This window comes from Chaetodon auriga, chromosome 16 (assembly GCF_051107435.1).
Source record: "Chaetodon auriga isolate fChaAug3 chromosome 16, fChaAug3.hap1, whole genome shotgun sequence".
In the NCBI taxonomy this organism is placed as follows: Eukaryota; Metazoa; Chordata; class Actinopteri; order Chaetodontiformes; family Chaetodontidae; genus Chaetodon; species Chaetodon auriga.
Genome location: NC_135089.1, coordinates 22015988 through 22034439, shown reverse-complemented (window position 1 = coordinate 22034439; position 18452 = coordinate 22015988). Strand labels below are relative to the sequence as shown.

Here is an 18452-nt window from a genome sequence, read left to right as displayed (position 1 = left end):
AACCAAATATTGTGTTTATGGAATTGGACAGACATTCTTATCAGGTTATTATTGTATAAAAATGCAGTGTGTATTTACCATTACAAGTTCTGCACTGAGTAAAAGTACCAAGTATTAACAGAAAAATATATTTGTCATAATGAAGAATGTCTCCTTTGAAAGTGTTATTAATATTAATGATGCACTAATTTATGTATAGCTTTTTAAAAGATTTTTTTATGCAAAATATAAATCTCAAAGTAATCATAAACTATGGTTGTCAGATGACTAAGTGAGTAAAAAGTACATTTTCCTCTGACATTTAATTCTAGTAGTAGCATAATTAAAATGTTCAGGAAAAGTTCAAATGTATAAAAGAGGAAATACTATCAAGATTTGGAGTTCTAATTGCATACATTTGCAGTTTTTTGTGCAGTTTCCATCCTCCTCATGATGACTATGACGTGCTTACAAGAAAAGCTAATAAATGGACCACGAAATAAGATTGTCAAACTTACAAATGGGAGAAGAAGAACTCAGATCTTTTATTTAAGGAGAAGTATACCATAGTGTAGAAATACCCTGTCCTGCATTCACAATGTAGCATACGTAAAAGTACAGAAGTGTTAGCATCAAAATGTAGGTCTACTTAAAGTACCAAAAGTACTTAGTATGACCAATTTCAGAAAAATGCACATTATATTATTGGATTATAATTACTAATGCATTAATGTGTACTTGACTATATAATATATCATGCTGAGTAGCTTGTGAATTTGGCCCTGGGGATCAATTGAGTCTTGCCTTTAAAAGTTGGGCTGCTGTGTAAAACATAAATAAAACTGAATCCAAACAGAGATCATTTGTAAACCAGCTGTGTTTACTGACAACAGTTTTACAAAATGTTCTCAAGCCCATTTAGTAGTCTCTTTCATTCAATCATGTGTTCACAAAGTGGTGAACCTCTCTCTCCTTGCTTGTGAACAACTGAGCCTTTCCAGGATGCCCCTTTCATACCAAATCATGATGCTATCATCTGTTACCAATGAACCTGTTTACCTTGTGTTGTGATGTTTATTGCTTTGTTGATCAGTAATTAGCTCTGCTTTTGTTATTGTCCATGTCTGTGTTCTTCTTTTACTGTAACTGACCTATCATGAATATTGATTTAAACTTGTTTCTCGATTTTAGGTTGCTAACTTCACACCTGATCAGGGACTACAGATGAAAACTAGCCTCTTGGATGATTCTGGAATATATAATATTTGATGTTTATTAATATGAACTGTCCCTGTGAAATAGTCCTGTGGAATGTCCCAAACCTTTCCCAGTCTTTTGCTGCTCCTGTCCCAACTTGAATGAAACATGTTGCTGCATTAAATTTAGGATTAATATATATTTAGAAAAATCAATTAAGGTGATGAGGTCAAACATTAATTATATTAACTTTTTAGGACTCTGGGTTTTGTCTTTTCCCACATCTATCTATCTATCTATCTATCTATCTATCTATCTATCTATCTATCTATCTATCTATCTATCTATCTATCTACTTAACTTTTTCAAAGTTATTTAATTTTGAACATTTTCCTCATATATTTTATTTTGTATTTCATCTTCTACACATAAAAATCTTTGTGTGCAGATGTGTTTGTACAGATGCTAATTGTGCAAGTATTTGATGTTGCACTGCAAGAGTACCTTAACATCCACTGAGATACAGTTTATATATATATATAAAGACCAAACACTCTGAGACCAGGGGAGCGTAGAGCTGTTCGTCCTCCCACCGATAGGTGGCGGTAAGTCCTGTTAAAAGTATCTGAACACAGCAGCACACAGGATATGCTACAGAAACTGATCTTATTTGAAGTTAAAGCTTGTTAAATATTAAGTTCAAATATAATATGAAGCATATATGTAACTGCCACTATATGTAACTATATGTATTAGTTTGTGGGACTCAGCATCTCTTTTATTTTGGTTTATAGATATAATGCATTGTTTTGACCTTCTGTTTCATATATATATATTTTTTTTCATATATGTCTTTAATACGTGTGTGCGCGCACACACACACGTATTAAACACATGAATATGAAACTAGTCTTTAACATTATGCAAAGTAATAATAAAAACAGTAGCGGATGTTACATAGAGGGGAAGGGCTTGTCCTCACATGTGATTAGTGGGTGTGTGTTGTCTTTTCCCCTCATTCAGTGCGACGTTTTATTAAAGTTGTAAGATGGCGACGGTGCATCTGAGGATCGGGGACCTAGTGTGGTGAGATAACCTTTAAATGTTGTTAAATGCCTCCGTCTCTTCTAAATGATGTTGTGCTCCTCAAAGAAGTGGCGCATTAGTTCGTTTAACATCAGCGTTTTATGTTGGTGTTAACCAGCCGTAATTCAGGGAAGTATTCGCGTTCTCGGCTGGTTGATGGTCAACCCAAACAAATTGCCAGCCAAGCTGACTCAGCCAGCAGCCGTCGTTAAGTTAGCTGCTAGCTAGCGGACAAGCTACAGCAAAGCAGAGGGGTTTACACCGCGACCAAATTGTTTCTCCGCATACAAACCTGTCTTTTTTCACGTTAACGTTACTTTTAATTGTTGCGCTGACTTGTTATGAATAAAGTCTGACCATACACTCGTAATTTTCTCGTGTTGCAGAAATGTTGTGGTTTGTGACGAGCTTTCCTCGTCCCGTAGCTAAAGCGGATATCTGCTGTAGGTGTCTGTTAGCTCGCGGCTTCCGTGTCAACTGTGAACACTTTCTTTGCAGACAACACAGGTTTGTCTAATTTGTTTTGTAAGTCTCCTGTGAGTCTCAGTAAAGTTCATTTAGCACCGATACGTGACTTAGCTTAGTTACTTATTTGTGCGTCAAAGTAGTCGTCTCATGTTGTCTTATAGCACCAGTTTGTGTTTCTCATGGTGGTTTTTTTTTTATAACAACATTACAAAATGGCAATACATACACAGGAGACAAACTTTCGCTGCGCATTTCTTACTTAAAGAATCTTTATCGGGACATTTCAGTAACGTTACACCAGCATTTGTTTCCCCCATGACGTCTATTAGTTGCTTAAAGCTGCTTTGAACGTTTTAAACGCCTTGTTTTAAACCCTGACAGCTGTCACACTGCTGCTCACTTGCATTCAACTTCATGTATTTCTGTACTGTAGGTGTGAGCTACATGAACGTTACTCGCCGCCACATTTGATGCATCTTTCACAAACACAGCAGTCATGTAATGTGTCAGGAGGACATGTGTTTTCTACTTATGAGAACACATGGCAAGAAAGACCACTGACTGGAAAAACTGCATGAAATATTCACTTCTGAACACTTCATGTAGCACGTCAGAAACTTGGTATCTCTGCCCTTCTATGTATTATGCTGTAAAATTTTAGCTATTTTGCCCATGATCTTCTTGCCACTACCTTAATGCAGTTGACCTGTTTTGGAGTGCTGCTGTTCTCACTCAGTATTTGTAGTCTTGCGACACACGCAGCCGTACTAGAACTTTGATCTGAAACTATCTGATCAAAGAAGAAGTGAACAAGAATAATGATGTGGTCAGACGTTTGCTGCCACCTCTTTGTGCTTGACAACACTTGATATCCGGTGGCTTAGACATATTTTGAAACCCGAGCAGCAGGTGGTGTAAATTGGTTAGCTGAATTTGAATGGGGAAATGCATTAGGTGTCATGAACATGAAATGATCAGATTCATGGATTATGTTGGAATGCACCTCTGTGCTAAAAAAAGACCAGAGACTTAATGTCCCACTTTTCTTTCAGGGGGAAGCTTGGTCGTTACCCACCATGGCCGGGAAAGGTAAGGAGTGAGACCAAGTCAATGGCTGCTTCAAAGCAAAAGAAACATTTGCATGACAAATTTTATGCTAATATTGGAACATAATATTTATTCGCATTTCAGATAGTAAGCCCTCCCAAGGACCTGAAAAAGCCCAGGGGCAAAAAATGCCATTTTGTGAAATTCTTTGGAACGGAAGACCAGTAAGTCTGGATTGTGAGGTACCTGCTCTGACTGACCTTGCATTTCCTTCTTCATTGAATGAATAAGACATGTGTTTCTGTGTGCCTGCCCAGTGCCTGGATCAAAGTAGAACAGCTGAAGCCCTACCACCCCCACAAAGAGGAGATGATCAAGATAAATAAGGGGAAGCGCTTCCAGCAGGCGGTTGATGCGGTGGAAGACTTTCTAAAGAAAGCAAAGGGGAAAGAACAGGTAATGGGGTTGTCCGATAACACTTAATCTGCTTTGTGATGTACCCAGCATTTCTAAATAGTTATATTTATCCCTCCTCATCCAAAAACCCCTCATTACCTTGCTTTTCTTTTCGTTGACAGTTCAGTCAGGCACAGGGGCTGTAGAAAGGCATACAGATTTCTTACAGACTGCCATTGTTTTATGCCCCTTTTCAATCTACATAAAAGAAACAGTGCTGCCCTCCAAAACTTTGACTGTCAGTCAAAGCATCATCATTTTCTCTGTCATTGTTCATAAAGCAACACATGATTAACAGCATGGCAGACAAAAAATTTTTCCTAACAAACTCATTTCAGATTGTACAAACCGCAAAGCTGACTGTAATGGATGCTGAGAAAGCCCAAAAGCTAAATGAAAAAAAATGATGTATGAAAAATAGTTGTTGCTTTTAGAGGAAACAGGGTAATCTGCTGTTTCACCTGAAACGCAATCCTGTCACACAACACAACTAGTTCAGAAAAAAGTCCCAGAAACTCTCCCACTTGGCAAGAGTGTGTTTCATACACACTTAATAATTGTCACTACATAGCCCAAGAAACATGACTTATTTTAGCAAACCAATGCCTGCAAGTCTTAACAGCTGAATATGTATGACTAAATGTTACTCATCATAATTCCTGATTTTTGTGATGTTGTTTGCTAAAAATGGTGAAAGCCACACTGAGAATGTTAAAAATTACAGTTCTATCCATTGTTAATGAGGAAAATGTGAGCATTAATTGTGATATTGCCCAGGCCTGCTGTTGAGCCACAGCAGCACACCCAAAGCAAACAGATGTGAAACGTTTTTGAAACTGATCGAATCAAATTAACGATTAAAGAGTTGAAACTTTTCTCAGTGAGTCTTGCTCTTCCCTGCCTCCCTCATGAAAGAGTCCTAGGTGTTATGGTCAGGCTGAGAAAATGTTTATTCAGTTGGACACACTGTGTCTGTGGAGGCCATCTGCCCACCAGAATGAGTGCATTCAACATTTGGGAACTCAGAGCCATCCTACATTCATGCAGTTGTGAGACTGCTGAAAATGTCTTGACGTGCAAAAGTAGCAGCACAAAATGATTATCTATGCTTTTAACAGAACTCAGATGGTAAAGGGGACTCAAAAGGAAAGAAAACGCCCAACAAGCCGCTGAAAATATTGGAGGAGGATGATGAGGATCTCAGCGCCCTGAAGGACCCCTCTGAGAAGGTCAGTCAAACACTGACAGGTTAAAACATGACCTGTCAAGCATAAGTTAACAGTTTACTCAAAAGACATGACTTACAGACAGTTAACATGTCCTTAGCCCTGTCCCTCTATCCATAGTGCATTGAGACATGCACAGATCCTTTCATTGTCTGGGTCTGGGGCTTAAGCTATGGCTACTAGTACGGCATAGGAATTATACAACTGAATTATACAACTTATACAAATTAAACAACCATACAACCCCCCAGATGACCAGTGCTGTGGATACCCTGCAGTGTGGCCAGTTTGTCATGTCCTGTGTTAAACTGGCCATTGTTCCCTTAAAAGAAACTTGCAAATTTCCTCATTCAACCTACATGTGTAGCAAATAAACACATTTCCCCAACGTCGCCGTCATCATGCTGGACATCAACAGCTGTGCAAGATTTCTTCCAGCCTGTAAACATTAACAACTAATTTACTAGTGAAACACTGCATGGTGTAAGTATTAACACACGTTTTTAAGTTTACAAACATATTGCTGTATAGCTGACTGCAAATGTACAAATTATTAACATAGAGTTTATGAGTTTTTGCAAATGCATAAGGAATTGTTAAGAATGTCATGTTTCTTAAAGGGAGTTTAGCGTAATGTTTTCCCTGGAGAGTGCAGGGAGTTTCCCTTTAATTTAAATACTGTATGTACATTTCTTAACATTTGGCACCACCACAGAAACACTACATAACTGCTAAAGTATGATCAGGCTGTCTGATGTTCATTGACTGTGGTTAGTTAATGGTTTTATTATCAGCCAGTTGTATTCAGTTTGTAACAGCAGTATGCAGTAAATGGGTACGCTTTGTAAAGGTCTTCGCAGCTCTCGAATAGTCTTAAGAAGTGTTGAGTTTAGTTTCCTTTACAAAAGTCTTTAACATTTTCTCTGCCCCGCTGTAGGCAGTAATGTTTTTTAGAAAATGTTTCTGTATGTGAGTGCTTGCTGTCAGGGGATGTTACACAAACTGAACTAAAGTAGGGTTGTTGTCATAATGGATTGTGTTGCTGGAGGCTGTTCAGTCTTTTTCTTTTGTGGACTTTCAGTCGGCACCATCAGACTTGCAGCAAACACTGTCACTACTCCCAGCTACACAAGCTAGGACGCTTATCCACTCATAATGGACAAGTGAGCAAACGGTGAAGCCTGTAGGAACGCTAATATAACACAGCGGAAACTCAAGAAGAAGCCTGTACCCTAGCCTTACTCAGTTATGACAAGTTGAGATATAGTTAAGTTCCTGCTGTGGAAAAAGACTGAAAAACATCTTGTCAGATTTCATCACTACCTTTTTTTTTTCTTCATAGTATTTTCCAATTAGTTTCTACGCACAAGACATGTCAACTGGCTTCATACCTGCAGTAACAGGTTGCATGAAAGGGCAGCAGATACTGATATTGATACTAGCCCCTTTTACACACAGATCCCGCAGTGCTGCTGTAAAGAAGGCCGTCTTTATGCTGGCTTTGCTTTTTTTACACAGAAGGCCAGTATAATGCCACAACAGTGCAGGATTTTTAGATGCTGGCATTCCGGATGCAAAACAGGCCAAATAGGCAAGACGTGTAGCACAACAGTGCCGGTTTCTGGGGGCTCTGGTTCCCCCAATTGCCACAGATGTCAGTTCAGCTCTGTTACTACCTCTGCTGCTGGTTTAACAGCTGAGCAACAATGCCCCCCCACCGTGTTTGTACGTTTTTATTTAGAACTGCAAGGCACAATAACTCCGCAGCATTCCTGCCTTGAGCAGGCTGTGTAAAAGGGGGCTACTGTCACAGTGCCATACCTCCCACATCAGCATGGTTACTCAAAGGACCAGCTCGCCCAAATTACAAACAACGTACAGTGCTTAACAAATTTATTAGACCACCACCCAAAGTAAGTTTTATGCCACAGCTGCCCCAAATTAACAGCATTGGTTATTACCAAATCATTTTTTATGTTGCTGTAATGGTTAATACACCAATATGTAGAAGCTCTTTAACCGAAATGATATTTTTAATGCTAAAATATAATTATTATTATTATCCATGAATTTTCTAATTTACTGATTTACAAAAAAATGAAAAAATAGTAAAGCACATTATTATTTCTTGATTAATATGTCAAATTATAGTTATTTACTCGCATTCCTGAACAGAAAAATTAGTTTTAGTGGTTGAATGTTATGCTTGATTAATTTCTGACTCCTCAGAGAGGCCCAGTGAGCCGGCTCATATTTGGGTATAAAAAGGTGAATTCAGTTTGAAATTCCTCATTCCTGTTCAAAATGGTAAAACGTCGAGAGCTCTTCTTCTTTTTGGTTTGATTTGTCCTGGCTTTGAGAAACCTGTCTATCTGAGATTTTTGCCTCCATCCCATCACAATGGAGGTGAATGGAATATTACATGTGGCCCTCAACACTGTCTTCTGCACATATGACAGCGAAACGTCCCCTACTTAGGCAGACATGGACCTGTACAAATTCACCCTTTGATTTAGGTGAATATGTGTCTCTCTCCTCCTTAAGGACTTAACTGATTCTGACCCCGAGCCGTCCACTATTGAGAGGCTGGGGGCTGGACCTGGCTCAGGATTCAAATGGGAAAGCAGTGTAGGTGAACTCCCCTTCCCACCAAGCCTGCCTTGCTCTTCTTCTACCTTACCTTTATCTTTGGCTTTAATCACCAACAACTGCAGACCTTCTCCTTCTGACCTGTTTGGTGCTCACTCTTGGCTACTGAAACCGTTAGTTTGGTGTGTGCTGTTGAGATGGTCACCAACTCTGTGTGTAGACGCTCAACAGGAAGCTGAGACTTGGTTCAGTTGACCCAGCTTCGTGCTTTCTGTGAGCGTCTTGGAAGTAAAAAGAGACAACCTGCTCCTCGGGATCAGGGTTGATGACCACTCTGAATATAATGCTCTTAAACTGTGTGTGTGTGTGTGTGTGTGTGTGTGTGTGGGTGGGTGTGTGTTGGAGTGAGAAAGTGTATATGTGTGAGTTTGATAGTGTGAGCATGTGTGAGAGTTAGAGTGTGTGTATGGGTGAGATTACGAGAGTTTGATTGTGTGTGTGTGTGTGTGTGTGTGTGAGTGAGAGAGAGAGTGAGAGAGTGGGTGTGAGTGAAAGAGAGAGGGATTAAAGAAACGGCACATGGCCAAAATAAAAGTTGAGCCACGATCTGTTGATCTGTGTCAGTGGAAACATTTGCTGCTGCAGCTCCAGTGCATCAGCTTGTGATTCCAAAATGCCCAAAGTTACATCATTATAAGTCGTTTTTTCATAAAGGAAAGAGAACATCCTTCCTTATTTGTAACAGGTCATTTCCTTCTTTCAGTTGGTATTCAACTTAAATCATTGACATTTCATTGAACTACAACACTGCAACGTGGTGAATAAAAGTTCTGCCTGTTGTAGATTTGATGGGCATGTTTGGCTGCTTTTAGAAACCTGTGAAGGCTGCCTCATTGTGTTGTACATAATTCATCAGTTTCCACTAACATGGAGAGAATCAGACAGTGACTGGCTTGAGTTGATCATATTAATAGAGTTACACTGTACCTGAAGCACTGGTATCAAGAACCATCCAGTTCCAGAGGACGACTGTCTTCTGCTTAATTATTTCAACTCATTTTCAGTTACTGGCTCGAGGATATTCGCTGCACAGCAGTCAGTGTAGAACTTAAAGTAATGAATAGGGAGAAGTTACCTGTAATTGCACAGGCCAGCCATCCCACATACATGATGAAAAGTTGTAAAACTTCGCTATTTACGCACTTCTAGTTCCTTTGAGTAGCAAACTGTTCTCTTGCTGGGTATTGGTGTTAGCGCTGTAAGAGTCAGCCAAGGTGGATAGCAGACTTTTTTTTTTATTTGTTTGTTTGTTTTTACCTAAATGGTTTGTGCAGCAGTTGAACACATAGATGAAACTCACTGGATTCTGCTATATTGTACAGGTTTGACAAAGAATTTTAGACCATAGATGGAGTCACTCTCACCAGAAACTCTCAAATCATGGCAGCGTGTATAATGAGTCTCATGGATCCCTGGTGTGTCAGTGCTGTGTGGTGTAGACTCGAGGCTTTCTGCACACTGTATTCTCTGTCAGGTTAATGCATATGCAAAGAGAAGACTGTGACACTGAACTCCTCTTCTGTTGCAGCCTGTGAAGGATGACCCACATTTCCATCACTTCCTGCTCAGTCAGTCTGAGAAGGTAAGAGGAAGTATGCTGCTCAGTATTGACATCTGCACCCATATTTTTTTTTCTTTTTTTTCTAGTTACAGGTTTGACTTTAATGTCTTGTGTGAATGCACCAGTTTTGGTTTAATCAGATCAATAGCGATAAAGATTTTCACCCCTCTCTGCAAACACCCAAGCTGCGTATCGAGAGGAAGTAGTGTTTCTAAAGGCACCCCCCACCCCGAGTGGGCCTAGAACAGTTCAACTGAAGCAGCCTGAAGCTACACTGATAAGTTCTTTGTCAGCCTGTGAGGGTTTTCCTCAATGACATCTCAAGCTTCAGCTCTTTATGTCCCTGAGCACAGATCCATGCTTCAGCCTAGTGATTTGTTTTCTTTGATGCCACTGAAATAAGATAAAATTGCAGTTACAAAATATACTTAAAGAGCAATTTCTTCACATTAGTACTCAGTACACAATGCTGAAACCGGTACTAGATTATAATTACAATTAGTCATTTGGCAGACGTTTTTATCCAACGCGATATGCATATGAACTCACACACTGATGGCACAGTATCAGTATCTTGGCCAAGGATACTTCAGCATGTGGACTGTCGAGGCCAGGGATCGAACCACCAACCTCCTGATTGGCAGACAACCGCTACCTCCAATAGATGTGACTGGTCTGCTTTAAATGCCGTTTTTTGTTTTTTTGTAGCTGTTTTTTAGCAGATTTTTCTCCCTCCATGCTGGTGACGGTCCATGTATCAGTCTGTCCCATTCTGTGAAATGTCAGGAATGCCAGGAAGAGATTTCATTAGTTTGGCACAAATGTCCATTTGGACTCAAGGATGAACTGATTCCATTTTGGTGGTCAAAGGCCAAAAGGTCATGACCCCACAAAGCACAAGCTTGACTGTAGCTCAACATGTACCAAGGCTGAATGCTGACTGCAGTCAGATTCAAGTCCAACCTAAAGCCCCTTGTGACAAAGCCCTCTTTCAGTTAACTTAGCGTTGTGGTGTGTGTGCATGTAGTATCCTGGTCATCTCAAGTCTGTTTGCTGTCTGTCCACAGCCTGCCTCATCAATGGAACCCATTAGCAAGCGCCTGAAGATCATTGAAGAGGTGAAGTAACCAGTGAATTTTGACAAAACAAGCCAATTAAAATGTTCCACCCTTTATGGATTAACCTTAATCAGATCTTAAACTCTTCTCTTTTAGAAACTGATTTGCTTTACATTTTAAACTTTAGAATCAATTTCAATAACACTTTCAGGGAAACATTTTGCTGAATGAACACTTCATAGCAAAAGGGTACATTTAACTTTCCCCCCAGTATGAAATTGACATGTTGCCTTTGATTGTGCAGGACACAGGGTCAACATCTATCCAAGCAGCAGACAGCACAGCCATCAATGGCAGCATCACACCCACAGATAAAAGGTATCAACACATCTTCACTGCATCCTTACAGAACAGGAATCAAAGTCGACCTGAAGAACAGATGACAAAGTTTCCACCCTCGGATTACTGTGTTTCGTACTGAGTTTCATGGATTGTAGCTCAGAGCACAAAGACATATGAGTGCTTATTTATCATTTCAGCCTCAGCCTGCTCATGTTTTGATTTGTTTGTTCTTTTTGGTATTTGCCCTCCAGGATAGGGTTCCTGGGTCTGGGGCTGATGGGTAGCGGTATCGTTTCCAACTTGTTGAAAATGGGTCATGTTGTCACAGTGTGGAACCGCACAGCAGAAAAGGTACTGTAATGCAACAGTCTCTGACACACCACTTTGAACGTTTATTACTGATACTGTGTTTGATGAATGAGCTCTCGTCAGTGACGTGGTGCAGTGTTAGACCGATGATGATGCACTTGTATGCAGAGCTGACCACTTGTATGTCGTAAATAGGATCGAATAGTTTCTAAGACCTCACATCTGATTACAGTGAACTATGTATTTAAAATGGCTTTTAGTTAGTATCACTATGATAAATAGACATTTTGTCCAGTTTGTTTCATCCATATGTTAATGCTTCTCTTTACCTTATAGTCATTCAGCCAGTGTGACACACTAAAAGTTAAGATGCCATAGATGTTTTGATGCAGAGTGAAGTTGTAGAGTTCTAACAGGAGAAACTGAGCTGTAATATGACGGCAGTGAGTGAAAGCTGTAGATCAGAAGACCTCAAACACGGTTTCTCCAAGCACTGCTGGAGTCTTGACCACCTCGGTTCAGTGAAGAACCTGCTGAGGAGGCACTACTCAATAAACATGTTAGTAGGCAGGGTGAAGCACAGAAGGATCATGTAGGTCTGTGTTGGCATGCTGCTGCTGATTCTTTAGAAAATGACTCCCTGCTGTGTTCCAGTGTGATCTGTTCATCCAGGAGGGTGCCAGGTTAGGCCGGACTCCTGCAGAGGTGGCTTCCATGTGTGATATCACTTTCTCCTGTGTCTCAGACCCAAAGGCTGCCAGGGATGTGAGTACTACCTCAACTACAGTGTCGCAGCTTCCTGTGAAAGTGTAGCTCACTGTCTAATGGATAAAAAAAAATGGGTGCGTTTGTGTTTGTTGCTCTCCAGTTGGTGTTGGGACCCAGTGGAGTGTTACAGGGAATCAGGCCGGGGAAATGCTATGTAGAGATGTCGACTGTAGACCCAGAGACTATCACAGAACTATCACAGGTAAATGCAAACACACACTGCCACACACCAAAGTAGCCACAATCCTTGAAAAGTGTAAACAATTGAAGCCTGAGTACACCTTCAAAATGAGCGTGGCTTTTCTTCTCCCTCTGAAGTAGAGACAGCAGTCGCAGTTATCATTGGATTGTACTCTAAGCATTCCTGTATCAAATTGTTTGACTGTCAGGTGATCACGTCGCGGGGTGGCCGTTTCCTGGAGGCTCCAGTGTCAGGAAGCCAGCAGCTCTCCAATGATGGAATGCTGGTCATCCTGGCGGCTGGTGACAGAACAGTCTACGAGGACTGTAGCAGCTGCTTCCAGGCCATGGGCAAGACCTCCTTCTTCCTGGGTATGGAGGGTGTACTGATACAAGTCCTGTTGGATGCACTGACAATAGTTTTACCAAAGATGAACCTCTGTAATATGATGAATTGCCATTTTTAAGCTTTGGTTTTTGTAGGAATTAAACAAATGAGATATAACATGTAAACTTTTAGAGGTGTTGGAAGGTGGATTTTGTTATCTTTTGGTTTGGACAGTCTTCTCGTATAACTGTTGCCAAAGAAAGAAAAAGAAGCAAATTTCCTGAAATGTCCCATCATTCATTTCAGGTTATGTGGGTAGATTGTGTGTTTGACCTTGAAAATATCTGACATGTCAGATCTGAGTCACCCCCCCCTAGTCTCTCTGAATGTCTCAGAATGCAGTCAGATTTTGTGTGTATGCATTGGTGTAGCTTTAGCTGCAAGTTCCCTGCTTTGTGGCTATACCAACAGAAATTTAGGCATGGACACAGTGAGGGTGATCGTCATTTTGCTGTGGAGACGGTCGCATAGCTCAGTTTTTATGTGTGTATGTGTATAAAAATGGATGTATGTGTTTTCAGGTGAAGCAGGAAACGCAGCGAGGATGATGCTGATCCTCAACATGGTACAGGGCAGCTTCATGGCTACCATTGCAGAGGGCCTAACCTTGGCCCAGGCCACCGGCCAATCACAGCAGACCTTCCTGGACATCCTGTGCCAGGGCCAGATGGCGAGCACCTTTGTGGACCAGAAATGCCAAAGTAAGCCAACACAAAGCAAGTTTTTCTGACTTAACTGCACCTTGCTAACGTCTTGTCTTGTATTAACTTTGTGTATTTGTTAGCCCTTTTTGCTTGTAATAGCCTTTCTTGTTGCCTTTTCCAGACATTTTACAGGGCAACTTTAAGCCAGACTACTATTTGAAGCATATTCAGAAGGACCTGAGGCTAGCCATATCCATGGGTGACATGGCCAACCATCCAACCCCAATGGCTGCAGCTGCCAATGAGGTACAACTGTGTGCTTTCATTGTTTTTCAGGTTTACACTTTGCGTTTTGTATGCTCATTTCATATCATCTTATTTATTTCTTTATTTTAAACTGTAAACGGGTGACCAGACAACCTGCCCGCCTGCTCTCAGTACTCTCGACTGTACGTTTTGAATTCAAACAGGTCATCACAGTCGGAATATAGTCCCTATGTTTTTCCTGTGTTACAGCCCTATTTGAAACAGGCTTGTATTGGACACAGGCCTTTATTCCTCATTACACCCATTCCCTGGTCAATGCAACCTCAGAATGATCTCCCTGTTTTTAACAGAGTTATGTCATATAAAACTGAAAATTAATCTGCAACTAATGCGATAATTAATTTGTTTTTTTTAGCCAAACACGAAGACTTGTTGCTTTTCTTTGTTTTGTGGTATTGTGAAATAAACATTTCAGGGGTTTTGTCTTTTGTTAAGATGGGCTGGGTTTGTTGTTGTTGAATCCCGACATTTTCTAGGCTACTGTGAATGAATGAATCAATGATATAAGTAATTGTTAGCTGCAGCCCAAATGTCAGACTCGCCACTCCATTGCTCAGTTACACTTTCAGCAGAAAGAAGCAGAAATTAGTTCCCATCACCTCCACGATGCCATTTTTGGACTGACATTACGCTTCCATCAAGGATACTAACATTTTCTATGTAGATGTTTCTTGTTCAGTCTCTTAGTGGCACAAAGGGAGCAATTCTGTTCCCTTTCCTGTTGTTTTTTTGATGTGAAACATCTGCAGGAAAGGTCAAGTTTTTTTGACTATACCTTGATAGCAATAAGAAAAAGCAGCAGAGTAGTAATGATTGGAAATAACTGATGAATGAAAAACAGTATTCCTGTTATGAATACTGAGCCATGACTGTCCAGCTGTTAATGGGCTTGTGCTGGCCTTTATTAGAATATGATTGAGTTATATTTTCATGGTTCACAGAACACAGAGTAAAACTGTCCTTTAGTTCCACCAGTGTGGCAAAAATTAAGTTAACAAAGGTTTGACAAGAGAATTGTTAGCATGGAGCCTAATGAATCGGAGTGTTTTCCTGACAGGTAACAGGTTCTGTACGGGCTTGTAGTCACAGCCTGTACAGAGGAAACTGGGATGCACTCAGAAATGTCACTTTCTACCACTTTAGTATCGTGTGGCATATTGAAATGTTCTCCACTGAGACCTTCTTTCATCCACCTACAGTAATACTAATCCTTTCTGACAATAAAAGAATAAATGCTGGAATAACAATTGGAGTTAAGCAAGTGCAGTACAACTGAATTTTTTTTCCTCCTCTCCTCTTTCTTCCTGTGCAGGTTTACAAGAGGGCTAAGGCACTGGACCAGTCAGACAATGATATCTCTGCAGTCTACAGAGCCTACATTCACTAGAGCGAGACGTGACCTATCCTCTGGACCACACAGTCTTTAATCCCTTATTATTTCTCCTTTGTCATGTAATGAGTTTTTTTTTTTTTTTTTTCTAATTTTAAATTCTACTCATTTTATTTCATTTTGCCCCAGCGCCAGCCATTTTACCTGCCCACATAGTAATTACTTTGTTCGAAGCAACCTTGAGCATTGCACTGACTGTCCTGGAGGAATATACGCTGTAAGAGTGCTCCTAATGAGGTTGTACTACTGCACTGCTGCAGCTTGCTGTAGGCTTAATTTGTCTGGTTTCTGAAAACTGAAAAATGGTAGAAGTACTGCAGGGTGTTTGGCAAGGACGTGGGGTCCAGTGCCACTGTGAAGAGCGGGGTGTCCAGCTCCAGTCAGAGAAATTGCTGTCAGGTTTTGTGGATGCATAAACCCTAAAGATTTTTTTTTTCTTCATGTGCAAATGATGCATTTATTTAATTGAGTGTGATTTTGCTTATCTTTTAAATGTCCAGAATTCCGTGAGAGAAAACACCAAGAACATGCCACTGCATTGCCTTAATATTGTAAGCCCTCAAGTCTTTGGATAATAGATGTATTTATTTATGTTTCTTTCCGTCTCTTGGTGCAGTTTGGCCATGGCTTGTTTCTTATTTGACAAGATGATTTATGCTTTTAAGTTGATGTTAATGATCTTTCTTGAACAGGTTAAGGACAGAGCAGCAGATGTGTTGAAGCCTTAAAATGCAGTAATTGGTATTTCTCATGGAGACTTGAGATTGCCGCTTTTGAAACCCTTCATTCTTGTGTTTGGAAGAGTTCTCATTTTCACTGTTTTTCTTTTTTTTTTTTTTAATATATTTCTCTGAATATGGATGAATCCAGTTTTTGAGTTGCTTTTTAACTGGAGCTAATGATCAATCATGTTGATATCTTTCTGATAGTTGGAGCTAAAAATTTGCAGCTGGGTTTTGAAGGCCAATTTTAGAACAATGTCAGTCACAAATACACAATTAGAAAGCAAAGCAAACCCTTTTAAGTGGCTGGAATGGTTCATTAGTGTCAGACTGAAACCTGACGGCGTGGAATGAATACAACACGTTCAGCTCCACAGAGAGAAGCTGGTTTTTGATGGGTTGTCATCACATTAGCCGTATCCTAAAAACACACCCAGCTCACTTCAGCTATGGTGAAATATGGAAATGTAACAATCAGAGCCCCAAACCAAATGTTAACATGGATTCTATTTGCTTATTTATTTATTCTTACATTGGCCTCAAACAGGTTTCAGGTCAGATGAAGGGAGGGACAGCAGGTGGTCACATGATGGGGTTGGATTAGGCGGGTGGTGATCTTGACTACGTAGTAGAAGTCTTTAGAAGTCTGCTCCATTCTTGCTGAATGAGATCTGATTCTGGTCCAGAACCGGCAATTTTTTTTTTTTTCACCTGATACAAACGAACTGTCAGTACAGAAATCCCAAAGATAAAGTTTGAGCTCATTTCAAAACATAGTTGGTCTCTGAAGTATCCCGCTCACTACACATCTTGGTCGCAATTCTTTAGTGAACAGATTTAAGGGATTGCTACCAAAAATATGCAGTTTTGCTTTAGGGATCACATTTCGTTTGTCAGTATCTGCCTCTAAAATTCATGACTTTGGTCCAAATTTAGTCAGCCTAATCAGGCCAGGTGGTGTCCCATACTGTTCCAGAAGGTCTCAGGTCTGTGTCAACGTCTCATAACCAAGTGTGACCCAAGGGGACGCTCATCACCTCTGATGTATCACCAATGGAAAATGAACTGAAGGGCATCTCCTGCAGTGTATTTGTGTTCTGGGTCAGGTCTAATTGTCCCTGAGTATAAACCAATGGGCTCTTTTTCTAAATTTAATCCGTGCTCGTGGGTTTTTCTATGGATCTATTTTGAATTCAGTCCCATGAAGACCTCTACTATGTAGCCTAATACACAGTCTACATACTATGCAGGTGCAAATGACAATGGCCATCATATGCCAAAGAAACATGGCGTGGTTGTGCATACTCAGCCAGAGGTGTTCTGTCCCCGAGAGAGTGAGACAGCAGAGTTTTTATGTCTGTCTGAGTTCTGATCTGATGGAAGGACAAATCAAGCGAGACAGCTTTAATCTCTTTTCGAGTACTCTTCATTCCACCAGTAAAGCGGCAGCTGTGACACAGTGTGTGAAATCATCCTCTAAGGTGTCTGATTACGTGCAGAGGAAGTTTTGGGTTTTGCGCTGTGTTCATTTTCTATCCGTTGACCCACAAGCCCACTGTCCCCACGGTCAGTGCGACCTCGAGCGACTTGAACACGAGCAAGCTGTAGCAACAACAGTGTGACATTGAGACCCAGAAAGCAGAACTCGCTGCACACCATCACGAATTGTCAATGCTTCCTTGCAGGAGAAGACCTTATGAAGGGTTTTTTTTTTTGTTTTTTGTTTTGTTAAGGCCCACTTTTTTTTATCAGTTAAACTGTAAATGAAGGAGTTTATCAAAACGGAATCATTTTGTTGCATCTTAAGCATCTAATGTCCCATTTTGAAAGATTTTCTGTTTGCCAAACAAACTGTGTTGATGGTTTTTCATTTGGGTTCCCCTCACACACTCTAGGGTTAAGAACTGTTTTTAGAAGACAGATGTAAATAGCACATTAGGTTGAGTAGGGTTTCTTTTATATCTACAGTAACTGGGATTAATGAAAACAACTACTTTTGGTTTTGACTCTGCAGAGCAACTGTATAACATCTTTGTGTCTTAATACTGTAGATTGTTCAGTTGTTCAAGTGTAAATGGTTTATTAATATGTGGCTTATATAATCTGTCTTATCGCATTGAAATGACAATGAGTTGGATCCTGTCGATGGAAGGAGGGTGTAACTTGTTTTGGGGGATATTTATGATTTTGTGTACATGTGGAAATATCAAGACTTTTGTGCTGTTTAATAAATCCTCCTGATTACTGACATGCGTGTCTCTTTAAGAGTTGAAGTGTTACATGTTAACAGTGTTAACATGAGCTGGACTATTAATTCCATTGGAGCTCTGATGTTTGCCACTCAGTGCCTCTCAAATCCAACAATCGTTGGTCGGTATCTCAGTACTACCCAGTTAGTGGCTCACCGCCCCAGGTCCACTGGTTCCTACTGGACAAGGTAATCTCTTAAAATAATTCAAAAATATCCAATGTCATTTTTATAAAAAAAAAAAAAAAGAGGTTCAGCTGTTAACAAACAGCTGGCAGCTTAATCAAACAGGAGGAAAGAGTGCATTGTTATTTTGGGCATCTTGTGTGTGTGTGTCTGTGTGTGTGTTAGTCATGTTGTGGGGACATTAATCTTTTTACACAGTCACATTGTGGGGACTTATCTTC

At 40.3% G+C, this 18452-nt stretch overlaps 1 protein-coding gene across 2 annotated transcripts; it reads left to right on the top strand.

The window, feature by feature from the left end:
• The first annotated feature begins 2184 nt into the window (after positions 1-2184).
• Positions 2185-18045, top strand: glyr1 (glyoxylate reductase 1 homolog (Arabidopsis)). Of its 2 annotated transcripts, XM_076752093.1 has the most exons (16): positions 2185-2262; positions 3783-3819; positions 3922-4001; positions 4095-4233; positions 5352-5462; positions 8004-8087; positions 9637-9690; positions 10737-10787; positions 11032-11105; positions 11321-11420; positions 12033-12143; positions 12247-12348; positions 12536-12698; positions 13236-13415; positions 13540-13664; positions 14998-18045. In XM_076752093.1, exons 1-16 carry the CDS (start codon positions 2225-2227, stop codon positions 15070-15072), a joined length of 1524 nt encoding a protein of 507 aa, XP_076608208.1. In that variant the 5' UTR covers positions 2185-2224; the 3' UTR covers positions 15073-18045. The 2 variants fall into 2 exon arrangements, with proteins under 2 accessions (XP_076608208.1, XP_076608209.1); XM_076752094.1 differs by lacking the exon at positions 8004-8087.
• Positions 18046-18452: the final 407 nt, after the last annotated feature.

Excerpts from the sequence above, each read along its gene's own strand:
- glyr1 (XM_076752093.1), top strand. The coding sequence starts at position 2,225 with ATGGCGACGGTGCATCTGAGGATCGGGGACCTAGTGTG. Across the intron at positions 3,820-3,921 it reads ACCCACCATGGCCGGGAAAG|ATAGTAAGCCCTCCCAAGGA; the intron begins GTAAGGAGTGAG and ends TTCGCATTTCAG. Across the intron at positions 8,088-9,636 it reads GATTCAAATGGGAAAGCAGT|CCTGTGAAGGATGACCCACA; the intron begins GTAGGTGAACTC and ends CTTCTGTTGCAG.